This window comes from Myotis yumanensis, unplaced genomic scaffold (genome assembly GCF_028538775.1).
Source record: "Myotis yumanensis isolate MYYU_CA2020_CCGP unplaced genomic scaffold, mMyoYum1.0.hap1 SCAF_6, whole genome shotgun sequence".
Taxonomy (NCBI): domain Eukaryota; kingdom Metazoa; phylum Chordata; class Mammalia; order Chiroptera; family Vespertilionidae; genus Myotis; species Myotis yumanensis.
This window is the reverse complement of record NW_027223757.1, coordinates 65791632-65814889: the sequence shown is the minus strand read 5'-3', so window position 1 is coordinate 65814889 and position 23258 is coordinate 65791632. Positions and strand designations below refer to the sequence as shown.

Genomic DNA, 23258 nt, shown 5'->3' with positions numbered 1-23258 from the left:
TTCATTCCCATACACAATGACCCTAAATTCCAGCCTTCCTTGCTTTTGACTAACCTGTTGGAGTAGCTGCCTAACTGAATTCCTACTTCTAATCTCAACCCTCCCAATAATTCCTCCTACAGATTAAGCTCCATTAATCTCCAAAAAGTATAGTGCCAATCTTCCACTCCAAGAGTCAGTGCCTCCCAAATGGTTATAGAAGGCTGTCCTGACACCGCTAACTTGTCCTCCATGGAAGGTCACAATCCAGTCTTGTCTGACTTTCCAACTTCATTTCACAGCATTTCTCTTGTTTAGAATCCTGTGCTTGCCTCAAACCAAGTAACTTGCTGGTCCTTATGTTTGTGCCTTTACTTTACCTTTCCCTTGTTCTGGAGTAGCCTTCCCTCATTCCTTTTGACCTAGATCCTGCCTAAAACATGGGAACTTGACCAATAATTAAGTACATAATTTAAATGTAGACTAAAGTTTAAGAGCCTGAGCCATAGAGTAGAACTGCCTGGGTCCAAACCCTGGCTCTGCCAACTTATTAGCTAAAAATTGGGGACATGATCTTAATCCATGGTGCTGTGGTGAGGTAAATAAATTAAAGCTCTGAGAACAGTGTCTCAAGCTTATAAGATCTAATGCTAGACATCATTTGTGAATGAATAACTTTAATTTCTAGGGCTTTACCCTTTAAGCAAGTTTTTATTTAGGTATTAAAAAGTTTAATTAAAGATATGTATAAATAACACATCTCTTTATTTGTGGGCATGAAAAATGTACTTCACTTATCTTTATGTAAAATAAAGAACCTATAGTCAGGCATATTAAAGAATTTGTTAAAGACAATTTCAAACAAACAGTAGTATATAGAATAGGATAAGGAATCCCTATGCATACACCAACTAGCTCAACTCATGGCCAATCTTGTTTCAGCTAGACCCCTTTCTTTATGATTTTGAAGCAATTCCAGACAGTCTAATATGTATCTCTAAATGGTAAGAACATTTTCTTATATAACCTCTGTACTATTTAACAGTAATTTCCTTTTTTTTAAGGCTTCTTAATTTTTTTGAATTTATTTATTAACCTATATCCTTTAGGTTAATAAAACTATATAGGGTTCAGGTATACAATTCTACATCTGTTACATTGTATCGTGTGTTCACTACCCTAAGTCAAGTGTCCTTCCATCATCACTTATCCCCCCTTTACCCTCTCCTACCTCCCCACCCCCCTTTCCCTCTTTAACAGTCATTTCTTAATGTCATTAAATAGTCATTTGGTATTTGGATTTCCAACAGTATAATAAAAGTCATTAATTTTTTAAACAATTTGCTTTAGTCAGGATCCAAATAAAGGCTCACACATTCCCATTGGTTCCTGTGCTTTTATATGTCTACTAATCTGTAATATCCCCTTCTGTCTCTGTTGTTTTGTTGTTTGCTTTCATTAAATTATTTGTTAAGGAAGCAGTGTTGTTTGTCTTGAAGAATTTCCCAGTCTGGATTTTATTACTTCTCCATGATGTAATTTAATATGTTCTCCTCATCTCTGTGTTTCCTTTAAATGAGTAGTTAGATCAGATTTAAGTATGATGTTTTTGGCAAGACTACTTCATAAGTGGTGGGGCATTCTTCTATCATAAGTGACCTAACATTGGAAAATTTCTTTTTGTGATGATAGCAGCCATTGATCATCAATACCTACACTCATTAACTCACTTAGGGTTGAAAAATAACAATATTTTAATTTTATCACTTCCACTACATTTATTAGCTGGAATATGTCTAGAGGGAAAACTTTCCCTCATCTATTCTCTGATTACCCAGTAGTATGGTTCACAAAGGAAAGTCCTGATAAACATTTTATTCTTTCCATTGATAAACCATTTTTCAAAATAATGAGCTGATTCTCTAGTATCTTTCAATGGTTACCAATTATGTTTTATTTCATTTGTTTATTTTTTAGTATTATGAACATATTTAAATATATTGTAATTTTCCTATTTGTCCTCAAATTATCTCACTCTTGGTCAGTAGGAACCTCTTCCATTTAGTTTCTGAATCCCTTTGACATAAACCAGGCATCTTTGACAACTCCTCTCTATCCTTTAGGACCGTGGTCGGCAAACTGCGGCTTGCGAGCCACATGCGGCTCTTTGGCCCCTTGAGTGTGGCTCTTCCTAAGCCTTAGGAGTACCCTAATTAAATTAATAACAATGTACCTACCTATATAGTTTAAGTTTAAAAAATTTGGCTCTCAAAAGAAATTTCAATCATTGTACTGTTGATATTTAGCTCTGTTGACTAATGAGTTTGCCGACCACTGCTTTAGGATAACATGGTCCAGGCTGCTGCACATTATTTAAGTCCTAATTATATTTCAAAGCCTAACTTAGTTTTCATGTCCAACACGAAGACTTTCTGACCACAAATGACCACAGTACCTACCTCACCACTGAATCCCTGTGGCTCTCAAAGTTGTGGGCTCCTTTGTCAATAATCAGAGGCTGGTCTTCTCTAAATAGCAACGTCGAGTCCTCATATCCCCAGTGCTTGGCATAAGGCATTGCATAGAGTTGTTATGTGATCAATTTCTCTGATTACTTTATACCACCTTAGTCAGGTAAACTTATAAGCCTTTCAAGAATTTAATGGGAATAATTTTACTTAGTATGGGGTTTGAGATTCTAAGGTCGGTTAAGACATTTTTTGGTCTTGCATGTATAATTGGATTTTTTTTCCTCAGTCAAGATTCAATGAGTAAATTTAAATTAAGCCACAAACTTTGTGATAGTAATATTAGTAAAAGTTGTAAAAAAATAGTACAGAAGCCATCCATATAACCTTTAACTCAAATGATAAATCATTTGTGTGTTTTCTCTCTCTCTCTCTCTCTCTCTCTCTCTCTCCCTACTTCCCTCCCTCTCATATTTATATGTATAACTATATATACTTATATATAAACAAATATATATACCAGTAATTTGAGAATGTTACTTATGTCATGGCCCTTTATCTCTAAATATTTCATTGTGTATTTTCTAAAAGTAGGGATATTCTTTTACATAATCACAATGATCAGTTTTATAAGGTTACATTAATTCATGTTTTGATTTAACAGAAATAAGTAACACTTATGCACACTTTATAAACACATTTCTCAGGCAGCAGCTCAAAATAATGCCAAGAGATAGATGACATTATTAGGCAAGTTTATCGATAAGGAAACAGAAGCCCTGAAAGGTTTTACTGGTGTTAAATTCTTCCCTCTTTAAATCTTGCTGACTCTAATTGAGTGAGACCTCATAGAAAGTTTATAGATTTAATGCCAAAGCAAACAGAGAAGAAAACTCTCTAGTCCATGCATCCTGGTCAAACAAAAAGCAAGTTACAGACAGCATGAGAGGAATGGGTCCTTGGACCTCGTTTCGATTTGCCTGTGATGAGTGTGGAGAGTTCCCTTCTAGATCGGATTCCCAGGCAGCAGCCGTGACAGAACGAACTGTCTCTCTCCGATGAGTATAAAGTTTCATCTTCTTTCCTCATCAGCAAAATGAAACGACATAGAGAATTTTGAAAAGGGCCTGAAATATTATTACATATATCATTATAATGAAGAAATTTTTACACTAATTCCCAGGTGACTTTGCAGTTTTGAGAATTCACGCTAGATATGGAATGAGTTCCAAATCAGCCAGAAGGACTCTCATTTAAAATGCCATTTTTTTAATTCGAAATTCCTCTAGATGATGTTTCATTCAGAAGTACTTTTGGGAGACCTAATGTGTGTCTCTGCCTGTGGCATCTTAGGAGAGGCAGACCAGACTGATGAGGAGCGGGCCTACATCAGCATACCTCACATCCTGCCACTCCCTGCTCATGCTCCATTCACCTGCTCAGACATCGCCTTAGGCCTGGCTTCCCTAAAGAGGCACTCTCTTATTATATCACATTTCCCAGGATTCATTCATTCTCCCTCTCCTTCCCTCCCCTCCCCTCTCCTTGCCTCTCCTCTCCCCAAACTGCCCCCTCAGCTAATCTGAAAATACTTTGGGTCATATTATTTGTCATACCTAAAGTAGTGACCACAATTTTAAGCTAAGTGGGAGGGTGGGCTGTAGCATACCATCTTGCTAGCATTTGGACTATTTCTATTTCTTTAATTGGATTGTTTGTCTTCCTATGGTTGAGTTGTAGAGAGTGTTTCTTGAAAAACTATTTGTTCTTCATATACAAAATATGAACCACAATAAGTTTATAATCTTAATTATTAATATATCTGCATGTTTAGTTACTAAAGGAAATCGATATGACTGATTTTATAGAAGTTATTTTGTTAGATTAAGTTCTTCCCCTTGGAGAGATAACTTAATTAGATTTATGTCACAAAAGCAATTAGGTGAGTAATCTTGGCTGTAATCCATTTAGATAAAAGAATTTCAATTTGTGACAATAAGTAAGTCTATCAAGACAGTCACTTTGAAGCTTTATAAAGCAGGGGCATTGGTCTCTAAACACAAAATTATCTCAGCCTTTATTTTTATGCATCCTGTATGTGTTAAGTCATGTTTTATTTTTTAAAGTTATTTTTATTGTTGACAGTATTACAGGTGTCTCCTTCCCCGCCCCCATTGACCTCCTCCATGTAATTCATAATATAGCACCTTACATATAATTTTTTTTTCATCTCAGCATTATAACAATACTATTTAGGTAGGTTTAGAAGTTAGTTGCACCCTAACTGGTTTGGCTCAGTGGATAGAGCATCGGCCTGCGGACTGAAGGGTCCCAGGTTCGATTCCGGTCAAGGGCATGTACCTTGGTTGCGGGCACGTCCCCAGTGGGGAGTGTGCAGGAGGCAGCTGATCAATGTTTCTGACTCTCTCTCCCTCTCCCTTCCTCTCTGTAAAAAAATCAATAAAATATATATTTTTTTAAAAAGAAGTTAGTTGCTTTTGCCAGTTAAAATCCCAAAAGGCCAATAATGGGAAAGACTATGAAGATTCACACAGCTGCAGAGACAGACATGTTATTAGACTCAGACCTCCTGTTTCCAAGTGCCAGACTCGGTTCAGTAGATCACAGTTCGAACCTCAAGCTCTGGCTTGACAGTTTTTGAAAATCTATCATGTTTCTCAGTATATATTTAGCTGCCAGAGACATACTTAGTCACTTATTTTTCATCATCATAAATAACAACAACAAAGCAGTAAATTATTATCTGTTATAAGGTATAAGTCACAGATACCTTTATCTTAGAAAATAATTTATTTAGAAAAGTTCTCTTTTATAACTTCTTTGATTAATCTATATATATGGTTTACTAGTATACTATGTGTGTGTATTTATAATCAACAAAATATTTTAATAGTTTAAATTACTGAAAATCTAATTATGTAAGTTTATTTAAATCTTTACACCTTAATAATTCACCAAAGAAATGTGTTTAGTTTCTGATCTCCTAAACTAAGTAGATTTATTTCTATTCCAATAGAGCTGAGAATAAAATGTTTCATAGTCTTCTTATAAAATTTATAAATTTATTTTCTTAGAGTTTGTATTGCTCTCATATATAATAATATAAAATATATTTGCATTTTACATAAAATATATATGTAATCTAACAGGGTAAAAGGATGACTGGGAAACCATGTACATATGCAGGGGAAATCTGAATAAGCCCAGCAAAGAAGGGAAAAGAAAGATCTGACAAAGGGCTACAACATTAAATTAATTCTCCAGCCTATCCACAGATTGATCAGAAAAGGGTGGGAGCCTTATGGACTTGAGGTGCTAGAACACAACTTCTGTCTAAACCCTTGGATGATGACTAAACTATTTGGACACAGGAGTGATCCCAAGGAAATCAGTTTATGTCATGGGAGTCCCAGGAGGAGGGGAAAGAGATAAGATACAAACAAGAGCCAAAAACTTCCAAAATTTGATAAAAAATACTAGTCTCTAGATCCAAGAAACTCAATAGAACTCAAGTAGGATAAACACATAGAGGACCACATCTAGACACATCATAGTGAAACTGCTGACAAGCCAAAGACAAACAGTAAATCTTGAAAGCACCAAGAGAAAAACATCATGTACATGGAATCACAATAACAATAGTGGCTAATGTCTCTTTAGAAACTGTGGAGACCAGAAAACAGTAAAAATGACATATTCAAAAAGAAATTGTCAACCAAAAATTCTATATCCAGTGAAAATATCTTTCAAAGATGAAGGCAAAAATAAAGAGATTTCCAAATAACAAAAAGTAAAATGAATTTTTGCTAGCAGATATGCCCTATAAGAGTTACTAAAGAAATCTTTCAGGCTGAAAATAAATGACAAGAGATAGTAATTTGAATGAATAAGAGGGAAGGAAAAGTACTGGAAATTGTAAATATATGGGTAAATGTAAAAGATTCTGTATTTGTATGCATGTGTGTGTGTGTGTATAAATGTATACCTTTTTATTCTCTTTTCTTCTTCTAATTTCCTTAAAGCATATTTTAAAGCAGAACTATAACACTGTACTATTAGATTTATAGCAGATGGATATAATATATGTGACAATAGTAATACACAAAAAGGGGAAGGAAATGAAGCTTAATTGTAGCAAATTTGCCATAGTATACTGAAATTAAGCCAGTATTAGCTGAAATAGATTGTGATAAGTTAAAGATGCATATTATGCCGAACCGGTTTGGCTCAGTGGATAGAGCGTCGGCCTGCGGACTGAAGGGTCCCGGGTTCGATTCCGGTCAAGGGCATGTACCTTGGTTGCGGGCACATCCCCAATGGGGGGTGTGCAGGAGGCAGCTGATCGATCTCTCTCATCGATGTTTCTAACTCTCTATCCCTCTCCCTTCTTCTCTGTAAAAAATCAATAAAATATATTTAAAAAAAAAAAGATGCATATTATAAGTGCTAGAGCAAATACTTTTTAAAACTCTCACAAAAGCTACTCATAAGAGAAAACTAAAATGGCATGCTAAAAATATTTTTAATAAAATGAAGGCAGTGAAAAAAGAACAAAGGAATTAAAATGATATGAGGCACATGGAAATTAAATAATAAAATAGAAACCTTTACCTAACCCAGGTCACAAAGGATTTCTTCTATGTTTTGTTCTAGAAATTAAAAATTATAGTTTTAGATTTATATTTGAGTCTAAATTTCATTTGAGTTCGTTTTCTTGTAGGATGAGATTTATGGACTGAAGTTATTATTATTATTTTTTTTGCACATGGGTAGCCTCCATACCAAAATTACATTAAATGTGATCTAAAGTCATATGGGCAGTTTACTTACTCTTAGAAGAAAACTGGGCAGTAGAGCCTCCATGTCTGTCAGCTGGACACCTACCCTGCAAGTCACTCATGAGTGGCTTTAAATGCTTGACTTAAATGTTCATGCCTTTTTTTCATCTTTAAAATGGGATTAATGGGACAGTAAATTTCAAATCAAGGAGAATTGAAATTTATATACATTTATATTTATGTATTTATTCACAATCACCACAATGCCCCCTCCCTCTCCCCCTCCCCGAGCTTGAAGGACAGAGACTATCTTCTGAGGTCTACAGCTGAGCAAAATGCCATTCAGAAATCTTGGCTTCCAGTGCTGTGGGCCCATCAAGTCAAAAGAATTTTCAGGGACAATGGAGCTAAGCTTCCTTGTCAGATTTTTAAAATCCATTGTATTTTTTTGTTGTTGTTAATCCTCACCGGAGGATATTTTTCCATTGATTTTTGAGAGAGAGGAAGGGAGGGGAGAGAGAGAGACACACACACATGGAGGCTACCCATGGATTGATGACCTCCCACACATATGACCAGGACCAGGGATCGAGTCTGCAATCAAGGTATGTGTTGCCCTAATTGGTTTGGCTCAGCGGATAGAGCATTGGCCTGCGGACTGAAGGGTCCCAGGTTCGATTCCGGTCAAGGGCATGTACCTTGGTTGCGTGCACATCCCCAGGAGGGAGCGGGGGCATACAGGAGGCAGCTGATCGATGTCTCTCATCGATGTTTCTAACTCTCTATCCCTTTCTCCTCCTCTCTGTAAAAAATCAATAAAATATATTTTAAAAAAAAAATGGTATGTGTCCTTGATCGGAATCAAATCTGGGACCCTTCAGTCTGCGGGCCAACACTCTATAGACTGAGCTAAACTGGCTAGGGCCATTCTATTAATTTATGAATCCATTCAGTAATCATTAATTGAGAAACTACGGTAGTTCATTTTATTTTTTAAACTGATTTTAGAAAGAGGAAGGGGTAGAGAAAGAGAGACAGACAGACAGACATCAACGTGAGAGTAACATCAATTGGCTGCCTCCCACACGTGCCCTGACCAGGGATCGAACCTGCAACCTGAGCATGTGCCTTGACCGGGAATGGCACCCACCACCTTTTGTGTGCAGAATAATGCTTCAACCAACTAAGCCACACTGGCCAGGGCAAGAAAGTGCTATAGTTTAGCTCTTGAGCTAGGAGCTAGAGATAAACCAGTGAATAAGGAGAATGCAGACCCACTCCTCGGGTCAGCAGTTCTCAACCTGTGGGTCACGACCCCTTTGGGGATCGAACGACCCTTTCACAGGGGTCGCCTAAATACATCCTACATATCAGATATTTACATTACGATTCATAACAGTAGCAAAATTACAGTTATGAAGTAGTAAAGAAAATAATTTCATGGTTGGGGGTCACCACATGAGGAACTATATTAAAGGGTTACGGCATTAGGAAGGTTGAGAACCACTGCCTCAGGTGATTTAAATTCTAGCATGGCCCTTTGGAACCCAGGGATCTGTGCAAAACTGCAGGGATCTGTGGAGAGAGAGGCAGTGAGAAAGGCTTTGCCGTGGCCAAGGCAAGTTGAGCTGCTCTCTGCAGGACTAGGTTAAACCTTATCAAGCCTGTTGCTGCTCTTCATCTTTAATCCTCTCTATGTGGTGAGAGAAGCTATGTGGAGACATGATTAAAGCTCTTGGGAGATAGAGTTTTAAGTCCAGCAAAGTGGTATAATCAAAGATTAAACCAAACAGGTAGAGAAAGAATCAAAGGAGGAAAAAAATCAAAGGAGGCTGTATTTTAGATGATGCATTAGTGAATTTGATATCCATTTAAATGTATTGAGTATTCTAAAAATCATCTCCTACGCCCCAGTGAAGACAACTCTGTCATGGAGGTGAAAATCATGTGTCATGGATGGAACAGCTTGGCTCTCTTAGCACTGGGCTGGGGGTCTTGTCTCAGACTCAGTTTCCCTATGTGAAAATGGAATAGCAGGTGTCTTTAACAATTTCCTCCTTTGTCTCTTATAAAAATAAAATAATATAAAAATAAAAGTCATGTGGAAATACAAATAACCTGGTATAACCAAAACAACTTTTAAAGAAAAATCTGAAAGACTAATACTGATTTTAATATTTACCATAAAGATAAAGTAATAAAGAAAGTGTCATGTTAGTGTAAAGATAGACAAATAGACAAATGGAAAAGAATAGAGCCCAGAAATAACCCCACATATAGATGGACAACTTACTTTTAAAAGAGGTACAAAGACAATTAACTAGATAATGTATAGTTTTTTTTAACAAAACTGTTGGAACAATTAAATATTTATTTTTTTAAATAAAAGAATTTCAATTCATATCTGTCACATTATTCATTATATGCGCATATAGCCACTTTATAAAATAACTAAATTTATTTATAAATAAAGTCTTAGATATTATACTAAAAAGATAATCCATAAAAGAAAAAGTTAATATGTTAGAGTTTATAAAAATTTTAAATCATTTTTTTAAAGACTCTGCTAAAAGAATGAAAAAACAAACTACATTGGGAGAAAATCTTTGCAAATTACATATATCATTAAAGGGTTTTTATCAAAATATATAAATAACTCTAAAAAAATCCTATTTTTAAAAAATGAATAAATAATTTGAATAAACACTCTCTATAAACACATGAAAAAAGTGCTCAACATTAGTCATTAAGGAAATGCAAAAGCAAAAAAAAAGTTTTAAATTCTTGGAAATGTTTGTTATTTAATTTGATGTTTTGATGGGCAAATACATATATCAAAACTTATCAAGTTATATACATCATATATGTGCAGTTTATTGTATGTCAATTATGCCTCAATAAAGATGTAGAAGATTTTAAAGTTTAAAAATACCATTGCAAAAATAAAAAGCCAAACTATATTTTGGGAGAAAATATTTGCAAATTATATATCTGACAATATCTAAAGAACTTGTATAAATAATATGTAAAAAACTTTTACAACTCAATAATAAGTTAGGCAAATTAATTAAAGATGAGCAAAAGATTTGAATGTGCACTTCATCAGAGAAGATATGTGTATGGCTAATAAGCACATGAAAAAAATCATTAATCATTAAGAAAATGCAAATTAAAACTGCAGTGAGGTATCACTTTGCACCCACTGGAGTGGCTGTAATAAAATAAGACTGACAATACCAACTGTTGGTGAGGATTAGTAAAAATTTGAAACCCTTATATGCTGATGATGGTAATGTAAAATGATACAGGCACTTTGGAAATAGGTTTGGAAGTTTCCTAAAAAGTTAAACATGCACTTATTATATGATCTGGTAATTACACTCCAGGATATTTATTTACCCAGGAGAAGTTGAAATACACGTATGTCATTGTCCATAGCAACCTTATTTAGAACTAGAGGCCTGGTGCACGAGATTCATGCACTTGGGGAAGAGTGGGGTCCCTCAGCCTGGCCTGCACCCCCTTGCAGTCCAGGAGCCCTCGGGGGATGTCCGACTGTCGGACATCCTTAGCGCTGCTGTGGAGGCGGGAGAGACTGCCGCCACTGTCTCTGTACTTGCCAGCCATGAGCCCAACTTCTCGCTGAGCAGCGCTCCCCCTGTGGGAGCATACTGATCACCAGGGGGCAGCTCCTGCATTGAATGTCTGCCCCCTAGTGGTCAGTGCACATCATAGCAACCAGTCATTCTACTGTTTGGTTGATTTACATATTAGCCCTTTATTATATAAGATAGCTAAATATGGGAAATTGGTGAATGGATAAACAAAATGCCGCACATATATCCATACAAAGAATACTGCTCAGAAATTAATAATGAACTACTTATCCTTGTAACAACATGGGTAATCTTCAAAACCACTATGCTGCATCAAAGAAGCCAGACCAAGAAAGGCTGCATATTGTATATGAAATTTCTAGAAAGAAAAAAAAAGAGAGAAAGAGAGAGAAAGTGTATCAGTGATTGCCTGGGCTGTAGATATGATGGGCAACTGACTACAAATTTGACACAAGAAAACTTTCTGCATGATGGGAATATTTTAATCCTGAATTGTGGTGATGGTTGTATAATGAAATAATTGTAATGAAACTCATTGAACTGTACATGTAAAACATGTCATTATTATGGTGTATAAGTTGTACTTTAAAAATAAAAAAAGATATCTAGTCTGGAAGTAGGAATTTGAGACTCATTAGCATATACATGGTCACTATAATTATAAAAGTGGAGAAAATACCTAGAAAAAATCCATTGAAAGGGAAAATTTAAGAACCTGGTACAGATCCCTATGGACTAGAAATGCCTAGAGCACCCAGCACAAAAGAAAATGAGAAAATGTGGCTATAGAAGTAGAAAGAAAAAAAACACCAAATATTATAGTGTCTCAGCAAGCAAGTATTGCTCAGAGAGTGCTGGTCAAAATAAAAGATACTAAATGCTATAAGTGGCTCAAAGAAGAAAACACACCAAAAGGTGTCTAATGGTGGCACCTGAGACCTTGGAATGACCAGCTCCTGAGGAGCAGGAAGGGTACAGGGCGATCTGGAGTGGACTTTGAAGTGAGTGAGAGGCAATGGAATGCAGACAAGAAGTCTGGGAGGTCTGCTTCAATGTTTATCTGAAAATGGACAGAGGTAGATGAAGCAGAAACTGACAGGAGATGCAAGTGAGGGATTTTTGTTTCCATAAAAGATCAAACTGCACATTTCACTGTAGTTGGAAAGAAGTGAGTAGGAGGAAGGATGTTGAGGATTCAGAGGAAAGGGCATCAATCCTATCTAATAAAAGAGTAATATTTAAATTAACCATCACTCTGTGACAAAGATGGTGGCACCCATAGTGGCCAGGGCGGGACGCTGGCGGTGTTGCCCCAGCAACGCTTGCCCAGTGTCTGGAGGGAGAGGAAGGGAGGGGCTTTGGGCCAGAGTCAGCCTCGAGGAATGCCCAGTGTCTGCGCCTTGGCCGGATGGAGGGAGGGGAGGGCAGGGGCATTGGGCTGGAGTTCGTGGCGAGGGATGCTAGGCTTGCAGCAATGTGAGCCTAGCGTCCGTACCGAAGGAGGGGAGGGGAGAGGCCTTGGGCCGGAGTCCGCAGCAACTAATGCTGGGCTCTCGGAGTCCATCTCCAGGGATGCCCAGTGTCCACGCCCCGGCCAAAGGGAGTGAAGGGCTGGAGTCCATGGTGAGGGATGCTGGGCTCACTGTGATGCCAACCCAGCATCTGCGACACACTGAAGTAGGGGAGGGGAGGGGGCTGAGGCTGGAGTCCCTGGTGAGGAACGCTGGGCTCGCGGCAATGCGTTCAGCTTTAGAAGTTATTTACTAACCATCAGTAAGTAAATAATTTCTAAAGCTGAACATGTGTGCTTGGCCAGGTGAAGAGAGGGGAGGGCAAGGGGCCTCAGGCCAGAGTCTGAGGTGAGGGACGCTGGCATCCCCCCCCCCCCCCCCCCCGCACGAATTTCACGCATCGGGCCTCTAGTTTAAACATAAATTGCATGAGAAGAAATAGATGGAATTGAAAGCACAGGTTGAGGGATAAGTATTAAAGAGAGAATGAAACAGTTCTTCTATGCATAAGAATAGAGGGAATGGTGGTATAGATGTAAGTTAATTCATAGATTTCAAAGCATTAAGGGGAAAGCTTCTTGTATGGCTTCTGCTTTCTCTGTAGGAAGCATGGCCATCTGAGAGTAAGAGCAGAAACCCTAATACTAAGGATTTGAAGGGAATAGTGTAGTTTAACGACCTAGAATGAGGTTAGTTATCATGAATTTATAATGGTGCTTAACTGCCCCATTATATAATTTTCTCCTGAATTAGTTAACAGCCTAGGAACAAGAGAGAAGATGGATAGTTGGATTCTTTGAACTTGGCGCCACGGGGAAGATGGAGAAGATCCAGGGTATACTAGTATAGAGTAGTGATAACAGAGCAGTTGAAGGATAGATCGTGAGTATGGACAAAAACGCAGACATTGGGGGCTGATGGACATCACCTTCACTTGGGTTGCCCTGAAACAAGGTTCAAGACAATGCTTGGGGCAGGTAGTTTATCTGAGAGGGATCTCAAGAAACAGGTGTTAAGATGTGGGGAGGATAAGTCAAGTAACAAGAAAAAGTTAATAAAAGGGTATGTTTTAAGCTGGTTATCATTGTAGGGAACTGGGACTGAGTTATGCTGGGGACCCTCTGAGGAATCATGGGGAACATGCCTTGCAGTTGTCTCTATAGGCTAGGAAATGGACGCATGAATCCACCAGGATTGGGCCTAAACCAGCACTCGAACATGCCCTGAGGGGTCCCAGATTGGAGAGGGTGCAGGCTGGGCTGAGGGGACCCCCCCCATGCACGAATTTCATGCACCAGGCCTCTAGTATAATTAATATTTTGTCACATATATATTTTTTTCTATTATAAATTTCTTCTCTAGGTTCCATGCTTAAAGACCTCTTACTTACCATGAGCTCTAAGCTATGTTCACTTATATTTTCTTCTGCTCCTTTAATATTTTCATTTCTAAGTGGGCTCTCTAACCTATACAGAATTAAATTAAATACAAGACTGCACATTTATTCTTAATAAAGTCCATGTTGTTTATTATAGTATATAATTCCAGTCTGTTGTAGCATTTCATATTACAAATCTGTTATATATGCCTTCATGATATATAATATATTAGTGATTCTCACCTGGAGGCAATTTTGCCCTCTGTGGGAAATTTGGCAATGTCTGGAGATATTTTTATTTTTCCAGATTGAGGGTAGAGGAGCTGGGGGAGAGGCTGGCTACTGGCCTCTAGTGAATAGAAGCCAGAGATGATGCTAAACATCCTACAATGGAGAGGAGAGCCCTAAACAAAGGATTGTCAATGATGCCAAGATTAAGAGAACTTGATAAGTGTGAGATATTGATCCATTGGGTACCATTCCTCTACCAGTTTTATACCCACTGTATTTAATATAACCTAGTCTGTATTTCTTTTTCCTACTCGTATTATTTCCTTATGATACAATCTTAGAAGTGAAATCACTGAGCCAAATGAAATGAACAGATTTAAGACCCTGATATATATTGCCAAATTGCCCTCCAGAAAGTTCCTTATTGCTTATAGAGGCAAATAAATAATCCTTGTTTTATTTCTACTCTAATCATTTTTTATGCAGCTTTTCTTGGATCTTTAAACCCTTCTCTGATTCTAGAACTCAGAATTATTTTTTAAGGAAATGTTTCTTTCAAGGGATTAACAACGTAATCACATTTTTATAAATACCCAAACAGTGTAACTCTTTTGTTTTTTCTTAGTAAAGGTTTATATATATATATATATATATATATATATATATATATATATATATATATAATATTTTTCATTGTATAAATTGTTTTTTTCTAGGGTGAACAAGGAGAAAAAGGCGATCCAGGTCTGGCTGGCATTAATGGAAAAGATGTAAGTCCAACTCTCTTTTTTCTAGTAGACTTTACATTTTGCTACTGAAATATGTTGGCTACCTGATGCTATTAAGATTCAACTACAGTGTAAGAATAAAGGCAATTTTTTCACATGGCTTAGTAGAGACCCAGAGGTTTTAATTTCACTACAGGTTGTTCCTTGACTTTATATACAGTTGACTGTTGAACAATGTGGTACCAAACCTTGCACAGTTGAAAATGTGCATATAACTTTTGACTGCCCCAAAACTTAGTTGGTTCCACGGTGTGCGTGTGTGCATGCAGAAACACACACACACACACACACACACACACACACACACACATACTGCCTCTCTGGGTACCAAAATCCAAGGATGCTCAAGTACTCTGGATAAAATGGCATAGGTCAATGTTTACAGGTGACCCTCCACATGCATGGACTCCTAACCACAGATCAGAAATAGTACAGGTATTTATTGAAAACAATCCACATAGCAGCACAATTTACAATAGCTAAGATTTGGAAACAGCCTAAGTGCCCATCAACAGATGAGTGGATAAAGAAGCTGTGGTACATTTACACAATGGAATACTCTGCAGCTGTAAAAAAGAAGGATCTCTTACCCTTTGAGGCAGCATGGAGGGGCCTGGAGATTATTATGCTAGTGAAATAAGCCAGTCAGTAAAAGGTAAGTATCACATGATGGCACTCATATGTGGAATCTAATGAACAAAATAAACTGATGGACAAAATAGATCCAGAGACATAGAAGCATGGAACAGACTGTAGAATTTCAGAGGGAAGACAGGGGAGGGAGGGTGGGTGAGAAGAGACCAACCAAAGAACTTGCATACATATATGCACACCCCATGGATACAGACAATAGGGTGGTGAAGGCCTGGCGGGGAGGAGGCGGGCTAGAAGAGGTCAGTGTGGGGAAGAGAGGGACATATGGAATACTTACAATAATAAAGATTAAAAACATAAAAAGAAAATTTGTGTACACATGGACCCGTGTAGTTCAAAGCCGTTGTGTTACCCTTAACAACCCTTTCTTCCTTGTTTCTGGCTTGCATTTTGTCTAGTCTTCCTTTCTCTGTCTTTTCGCTTCTTACATTCTGCTGTGGCCTATGTTCTTACCCAGGGGTCACTTTTCATCCTCCCCCAAATCTCTATCTACTGAGGGTCTGTAAAGGTAAGATCACAGTGGTGAAAAGAAAAGGCAGAAAGGAAGGGAAACTGTGTTGCTCACCTCCCCTGCTGTAGTTCCTCAACCTCACGGATACCCTCGCCTGTAACACCCTCCGATCCTACTATCTCCTCTCCTTCCCCTTATGACAGTTATTCCTGGAGCTTTACTTAGATTCTTATGATGAAATTTAAGGGCCCAAATCTGGGTTTTTCTCTGAAATGTAGATTAATCTTACGTGAGATCATCAACCTCACCACTTACTACAGATACGCTAACTTTACCAGGGAAAGCGTCCACAATGAGAATCGTTTTTTTCCCCGCAATTTTATTTTTTCACCTGCATGAAAAACATTTTTGAAAGGCTCTGAAGGGCCACACTACCTGCTTTATGGATAAAAGGATAACAAAGCTAGATTTGATTCCTTAATGCCATAGAGGCATCAAATCCCTCTATAGCAAACCCCATCTTGCCTGTAGCAGGTCATTGTGTGGGAAGGGAGGCTGATCATTACAGTCTTTGGGGCCTTTGGACAAAGTAAGAAGTTCACCCCAGTGGCGTGGAGGGTTCCTCCAAAGCCCCGAGAGTTAGCGGTGAACACTGGCATGAGGCCTGACCCCCAGGGCTTCACTCTTATTTACTTCCTGAGAAGCCACCTTTGCATCTGCAGTGTGACCCTCCTTCATTTTCCTCTCCCCTTTGAAGCCGTATTCATACACCAGAGAACAGGAGCCGTCACCGGTGGCTTGCAGCAAGGGGAGCCTCTGCCTCTTCTCTACCTCCTGCTGTACATCAGGACCTGCGCTGTCACAGCCCTGGGCCCACACATTTAAATGGAGCCTCTGATTCACCCCCCCTCCCCCCCGTCATTAGAGGTCCCTGATGCAGTGGTACCGGTTCCAGAGCGGAAAGCCAGGGTCCAATTTGTGTGCCAGCTCTGCCACCAGCTGAGGAAAATCACTTCTCAGAGTCTATAAAGTGATGAGCTACGAATAGATCCTGAAGCTCCCATAACTAAGATTTCCTTCAAAGAGGTTAAGCTTGTACATTTGGAAAGCATGAGGAAATTTAAAGCACCCACGCAGGTTTTCTGGGATTCCTGCTACATGTAAGGCATTGTGGGGACAATAAAAGAGGAATACAGCATACAGCTGGAGCCATAGTATGGAAAGTACTAGTAGGTATGTGAGGATGCTTGTCCTTCCTCCTCTGAACAGAGGAGAGATATGGTCCAAGCTGTGTTAAATGAAGATTTGTTTTATGGAGAACTGGGGCTTTTGCCTGTGTTTTTTGTTTGTTTGTTTGTTTGTTTGTTTTTCTATCATACTCTTCATGAAAGCAAAGACCTTTTCTTGAAATCCCTAGTACTTCATAAATTTTTTGGAGTGAATATATTCTCAATAATTATTTGCTAATGTTTCATTTTAAAAACTGAGAGATTATTAAAATAGTCTAAAATATAAGTATATGGAGCCTGAATTAGGATAGCAGAGATGGAAGGGAGGACACACAATGATATTGCATAGGTAGACTATACAATTTGGTACTTGATTGCAGTGAAAACTCAAAAATAACCCAAAGGTTTGACCATTCATTATGGGAAAGATGTTACCTTACAGGAAATGTAGTAATGTTGAAAAAAATTAACTATATTGTTACATAGATAACCAAGCTACATTTATGTGGGCTTTCTTAGATAGACAAGCAAAATAAATTTTTTAGAAGTTTATTAAGATAATGTTAGAATTGGAATAGAGAAAGGATTATCCCAAATACTTGAGAATAAAACTGGAAAGAGGCCTGAGGGATTGGAACCTGACATACATCCATATTAACCTAAAGATTTGGGGAAAACTTTAAGGTGTCTGAAAGTAAGGTGACGTGGCTTTTTAGAATTAATCAATTGGTACACAGATGTACTTGAGTGCCCATTAAATGCCCGAACACTCTGGCCGCCATTGTATGAGCCCAAGCCTGAGTAGATCAACGTGTCGTGAGAGCCCACGGCCTGGTGAGTGTGATGACCGTTCCACTTTGAGGAGGATCTTGGAAGTGTCCTTCACATGCCCCAGCCATAGGCTGCCATTTCTTTAACCACATCATTGTTTAATGTAGCTCATTAGGTACATCATAAAGCATGACAAAGCACAGTGACTAGCTTTTCTCAGTTGGTTACTTAATTAACATGTAGATGATATTATTTTCCTTTCCTTAATTTTGCCAAAGATATTTAGGAGTCATGACTAAAGAGAAATAAGGAAAGTAATGGAAGTTCTCCTCCTTCCCCTTTACCACAAATCGGAGTGAAGAATCAAGTGTGCAGCTATTATAGCATTGATGGTGGTTGTTTATTGTTTATCAACTGTTTTCATGAGGAATTTGAAATTCGATCCTCACCCTAGCTTTATGGGCTAGCTAGACTATTTCAGAGTCAAGAAATAAAGGCTTAGGAAATTAAGCAACGTTCTTTTAGAAAATGGTAAAAATCAGCCTCTTTCACCCTACATGTTTAACTGAAAAGTCTCTTATTTTCCCACTAACTCATGCCACCCTCGTTATTGTCTATTTTTCAATACCAAAGTAAACAGACTCTGCAAGCTAAAAATCACTCGGCACTTATGACAGTGACTTTGACTTTCCATAAGCACAGGTACACATTTGTAGGGAATGAAGGCTATTATAATAGCTATTTCCATTTGAATCGAAATCAAGCCATGATGGGGATTATAACTTCAGGAATATTCTGTTAGGATGTGAGTGAATCAAATCAATGCGCCAGCTCACTCCACCTTCTTTCCAAGTCAGAGAAAATTGGAAGAATTTAATATTTCTACTACATGAACCAAAGGCCCTTTTTATAGTCTTTATTCTTGCATATTACATATACCTTGATGTAAATGTATCTTTTAATAATTTCTGTGCCAGCTTTCCTACAAAATGTGCAAGCTCACTTCAGAAAGTGTAAACCTTGTTTAAAGGGGAGGGTGCAGCGGTTCGATCTCTCTCAAGGGGATAATGTTGGCATTTGGGGCAAGACATTTCTTTGCCATGCGGGACTGTCTTACAAGAGCAGAATGTTCAGCATCCTTGAAGCTCACCAACTAAATACCAGTGGCAAATCTTAGTCGTTAGGACAAAAAAAAAAAGCCCTGACATCTTTTTAAGTTCAAGCTTGAGTCTCTCTCTCTTTCTCTTTCTCTCTTTCTCTCTCTCTCCCTTTCTCTTTCTCTCCCTCTCTCCTCCTCCTCCCTCCCTGTGTGTGTTTGTGTGTGTGTGTGTGTGTGTGTGTGTGTGTATAAACTGTGGATTGATCTCTAGCATATTTGAATAGTAGACCAACAGTATTGATAAACACATACAGTTTAAATATTAAACACTAGAGGCCTAAAGCACAAAATTCGTGCAAGGGGTTTGGCCCTCGCAGCCCCAGCTTCATCCAGAAGGTCGTTCAGAAGAACGTCCAGAAGGTTGTTCAGCTGTCCGGTCTAATTAGCATATTACACTTTTATTATTATAGATTGCATACCAAATATATAGTTTAAATAATGCATGGCAGACATATATTGAAATTGCTACAATTTAGCCTTCAAAATACAAGACCTCAGCTTTAAGACATTCTAGTTTATAATTAAATGATTTTGGTTGTGGCCTACTGTGAGACGCATTCAACAGTGGCATCTCAGAACAGACTTGAGAAGGAGACTTGCAACATTGTTAATGTGGCCTTTGAAGCCAGACTACCTGGGCTCAGATCCCAGCTCAGCCACTGCCTGGCTGTCATACTACTTGGTACATTACTTATACTCTCTGGACTCAGTTTCTTCATTTACACAATGGGGTCTTCATATTGCTAATACTTAACTCAAAAGCTTTTGCTGAGGATTATAGGACTTATTCTATGTAAAACATGTAGAACAGTGACACACATACAGTAAGAGCTATGTAAACATTTGCTGTTTTTAGAAACTGTTAAATAAAACACGTCTACCTCTAATAGAAATAGCTATTTATTCATTTGTTTTTGTGGGGTTATATCATCTTAGGAAAGTAGATTTCAATCATTGAGTTTAGTCTCTTCCTCTGCATCTTTATTATTGTCTTTCAAACATTCTTTATCAGAAATACAGCAACTGATGTCCTTAAAATAATCATGTTAATCTCCTTATACCAATGCAATCTGTAATCCTGAATAAAAAAATATTGGAATAACAAAGCAAGTAGCTGGTGCCATTGCTGGGGAGTAAGATGCAGTCAGTGGAAGATGGGTAAAGCATCATCGATGGGTTAAAATTTTTAACAAATAACATTATTTTGTATCATCTTCTGATTTTCAAAAATGCTAAATTTCATGAGTAGATCTTCCAATAAAAACTAATTTCATCACCTACCTGCTTTTATAAATGTGGTTACAATTGTCCTTCAGCTTTCCACTTGCCTTTGGATGAAGTCCTGTCTCTGCTTCACATACAGAATCAACTACTGTACTTTTGAGAATCTTTATACACATGAATTTTATTGAGAACCTTGGTAATAGATGCCTACCTTATTCAATATTGAATTCGGAGTCTGTTCCATTTGATTCTTTATGCTTTATGGTGAGCACTATGTCTTTTTCTCCCCAGTATTCAATAACCACGGATAGCAGCACCAGTGTGACATGAAGAGAAAAATTGCACTTGAGAAAAGCATTACAGATCTGTTTCTCAGAGCCTATTATGATGCCACGGCCTTAAAAACATTGTACTCTGTCACAGGAAGACATGAGTTACATGGGCCCACTTCAGTGGCCATAAAAGCAGAAGCTTGACGAAAGCAATACTTCTCAATTGCATTTTTTCCTTATGTGAGTTAAAGCACAATTGTACATATCCATCAACATGAGTACAAAACTCAACTATTAATTAGCCATTCAACTTGGACTTGAAAAGTAGAAGCAGCATTTAAGTACCTACCATGTGCTAAGTGTTCTTACAACATATGATTCTCAGAACAAGCTTTCCAGATAACTATTATTTATAATGTGTTTTATAGGGAAGCTTAAATAACTTACTAAAGGTTATGCATAAAATGTGACTCCTGCCTGGCCGGTTGGTTCAGTTGGTTCAGTTGGTTGAGCATCATTCATACACCAACAAGGCTGCACATTCGATTCCCAGGCAGTGCACATACCTAGGTTGCATGTTCAATCCCCATTGCAGGTGCGAAACCAGCTGGTCAATATTTCTCTCAGACATCGATGTTTCTCTCTCTCTCTACCACCACCCTGTCTCAGCCATCCTGCTCCCTTGCCTGAAAAGCTGCTATAGCGCCTTCTCTGCTTCCACTCTTGCTGCCTTTAGTCTGTTTTCATGTTGTAGCCAGTGGTTTATTTTTGAAACACAGTCAAATCAGGTCATTTCCATGTTTAAAACAATAAATGGCTTCCCATTGTACTTACAACAAAACCTATCCTTCTTACCATGGCCAGCAATTTGTGTGCCATGACCCCTGGCTAACCTTTACTTATTCTCTGGTTCCTGACCTGCTTTACTCATGACACTCCTTTCACCCTCGGGGCTCTGTGCTAGCTGTTCCCTCAACCCCAGTGCTTTTCCCCAGGATCATTGCATGGCTGGACCTTTTGAAACAACAAATGTCACCTCCACACAGAGGCTGTTTCCGACCACCCCAGCTGAAGTAGTAGTTCTCACTTCCTTCACGTTTATCACATTCAGCCGGTTGACCTATTTATTGTCAATCACCTTTATCTTAAAGCATGAGTTCTATAAGGGCAGAGATCTTGATCTTTGTTAAGGAAAAAAATTATTAAAATGGTAAGGAAGTCTTTTTATGTAAGACTATTGCTTATATGGGTATTACAATAGGGAGGAGAGATTGTGTTCAACGCTGAATACAAATAGAACAAGTGGGATTTATAGCCAACCCACAGAGTGATGAGTCAATGAGTGGAAAATTACTAAGAACAGACAACAAGGGTAGGGGGATTCTTGCTAACGGCAGGCCAAAGACATCAAATGTGGGGGATGAGGAGCCTGATCAGATATCAAGGATGGGGGGCAGGCTGGGGACCAAGATTGAGGCCTCGTCAAGAAGAGAGCTCAGAGGAGCCTGACTAAAGTTTGGTCAAGGAGAGAGTCTTTGTGAACTTCTTGCTCTTTTTTTTGTACCTCTATATCAGAGTAGTACATTATGTTGTGTATTATATAATATTATGTATATAATATTATTTTAAAATATAATATTACAAATTCAAGACATGTAAATATATAACGTTTCTAGTAGCTACATTAGGAAACTAAAAAGAAATAGGTGAAACTAATTTTAATAGCATATCTTATTGAATCCCATGTCCAAAATGTTGCTTATTATTTTGATATACGTATAATCAACATGGAAAGTATTAATAAGTAATTTGCATCCCTTTTTTGTACCAAATATCAAAAAGCCAATAGTATTTCACACTCACAGCACATCTCAGCTCAGACTAGCCACATTGTAAGGACTCAAGAGCTACACGCCACTCATGGCTATTGTACTGGACAGTACAGGTCTGAAGGCTGGAAGAGTGACTGCAAACAGGCATACAATAAATGTTTATTGACTAAGTGGATGAATGAAGGAGTGCATTAAAAATAAAAACTGGTTACAGAACTGGTAGTTTTCTTCCCACAAGTGTTCAGAATATGTGGGTTGAAAGTTTCACTCCAGAGGCTTGTACAAATAGAGCATGTGCTGCTTGAGTTGGGAAGGAATGGATATTTCAAAGACTAAGAGAATATGACATCTCAAAGATGATTTATTTTTCACTCATCGTTGGTCTATAACTACTCCAAGGTAATGATGAAAGAAGCATCGCTATAAACTACATTGCTATAAACTACATTTGTGCTTATGCAATTACAAAGGGTTGTTTTCTTTTTCCAATTAGATGCTGTTTTCATTCACTTTTTTCCTTAAAGTATAAGACTACAGTTTTCACATACTCTCTGCAACAAGATTTTAAGTATCCAGTTTCATTTGTTCCTTTAAATTTATTGTTAGCTTCTGCATTGAGGAAGCTACAGGTGATGGCACTAGGCATTGTTTATTTACTACAAAATGTCAGAGCAGTGATAGCTGGACCCTTCAGGAACAGTAAGACACCTAGATTTACTGTGCATTGTATGGCTCCAGAATATTTCTTTTTCCATTATTGTTCTTCCTTCATTCAATGTGTTAAGTTAAGTACAAGGAAATATATTTTTTCCTATTTACCACACAGTCAAGGTATGTCTATCTAGCTTTCTTTGTATTTACATTGTGAGTACATTCGGCTGTAGAACTGATATCC

At 38.0% G+C, this 23258-nt stretch overlaps 1 protein-coding gene across 1 annotated transcript in view; it reads left to right on the top strand.

Annotated features, from left to right (window-relative positions):
- Nucleotides 1-23258, top strand: part of COL19A1 (collagen type XIX alpha 1 chain) — a 302649-nt gene that overhangs the window by 112440 nt on the left and 166951 nt on the right. The window contains exon 13 of the mRNA XM_070418310.1: nt 14700-14753. Coding sequence (XP_070274411.1) covers nt 14700-14753 — 54 coding nt within the window. The remainder of the gene's footprint in view (nt 1-14699; nt 14754-23258) is intronic.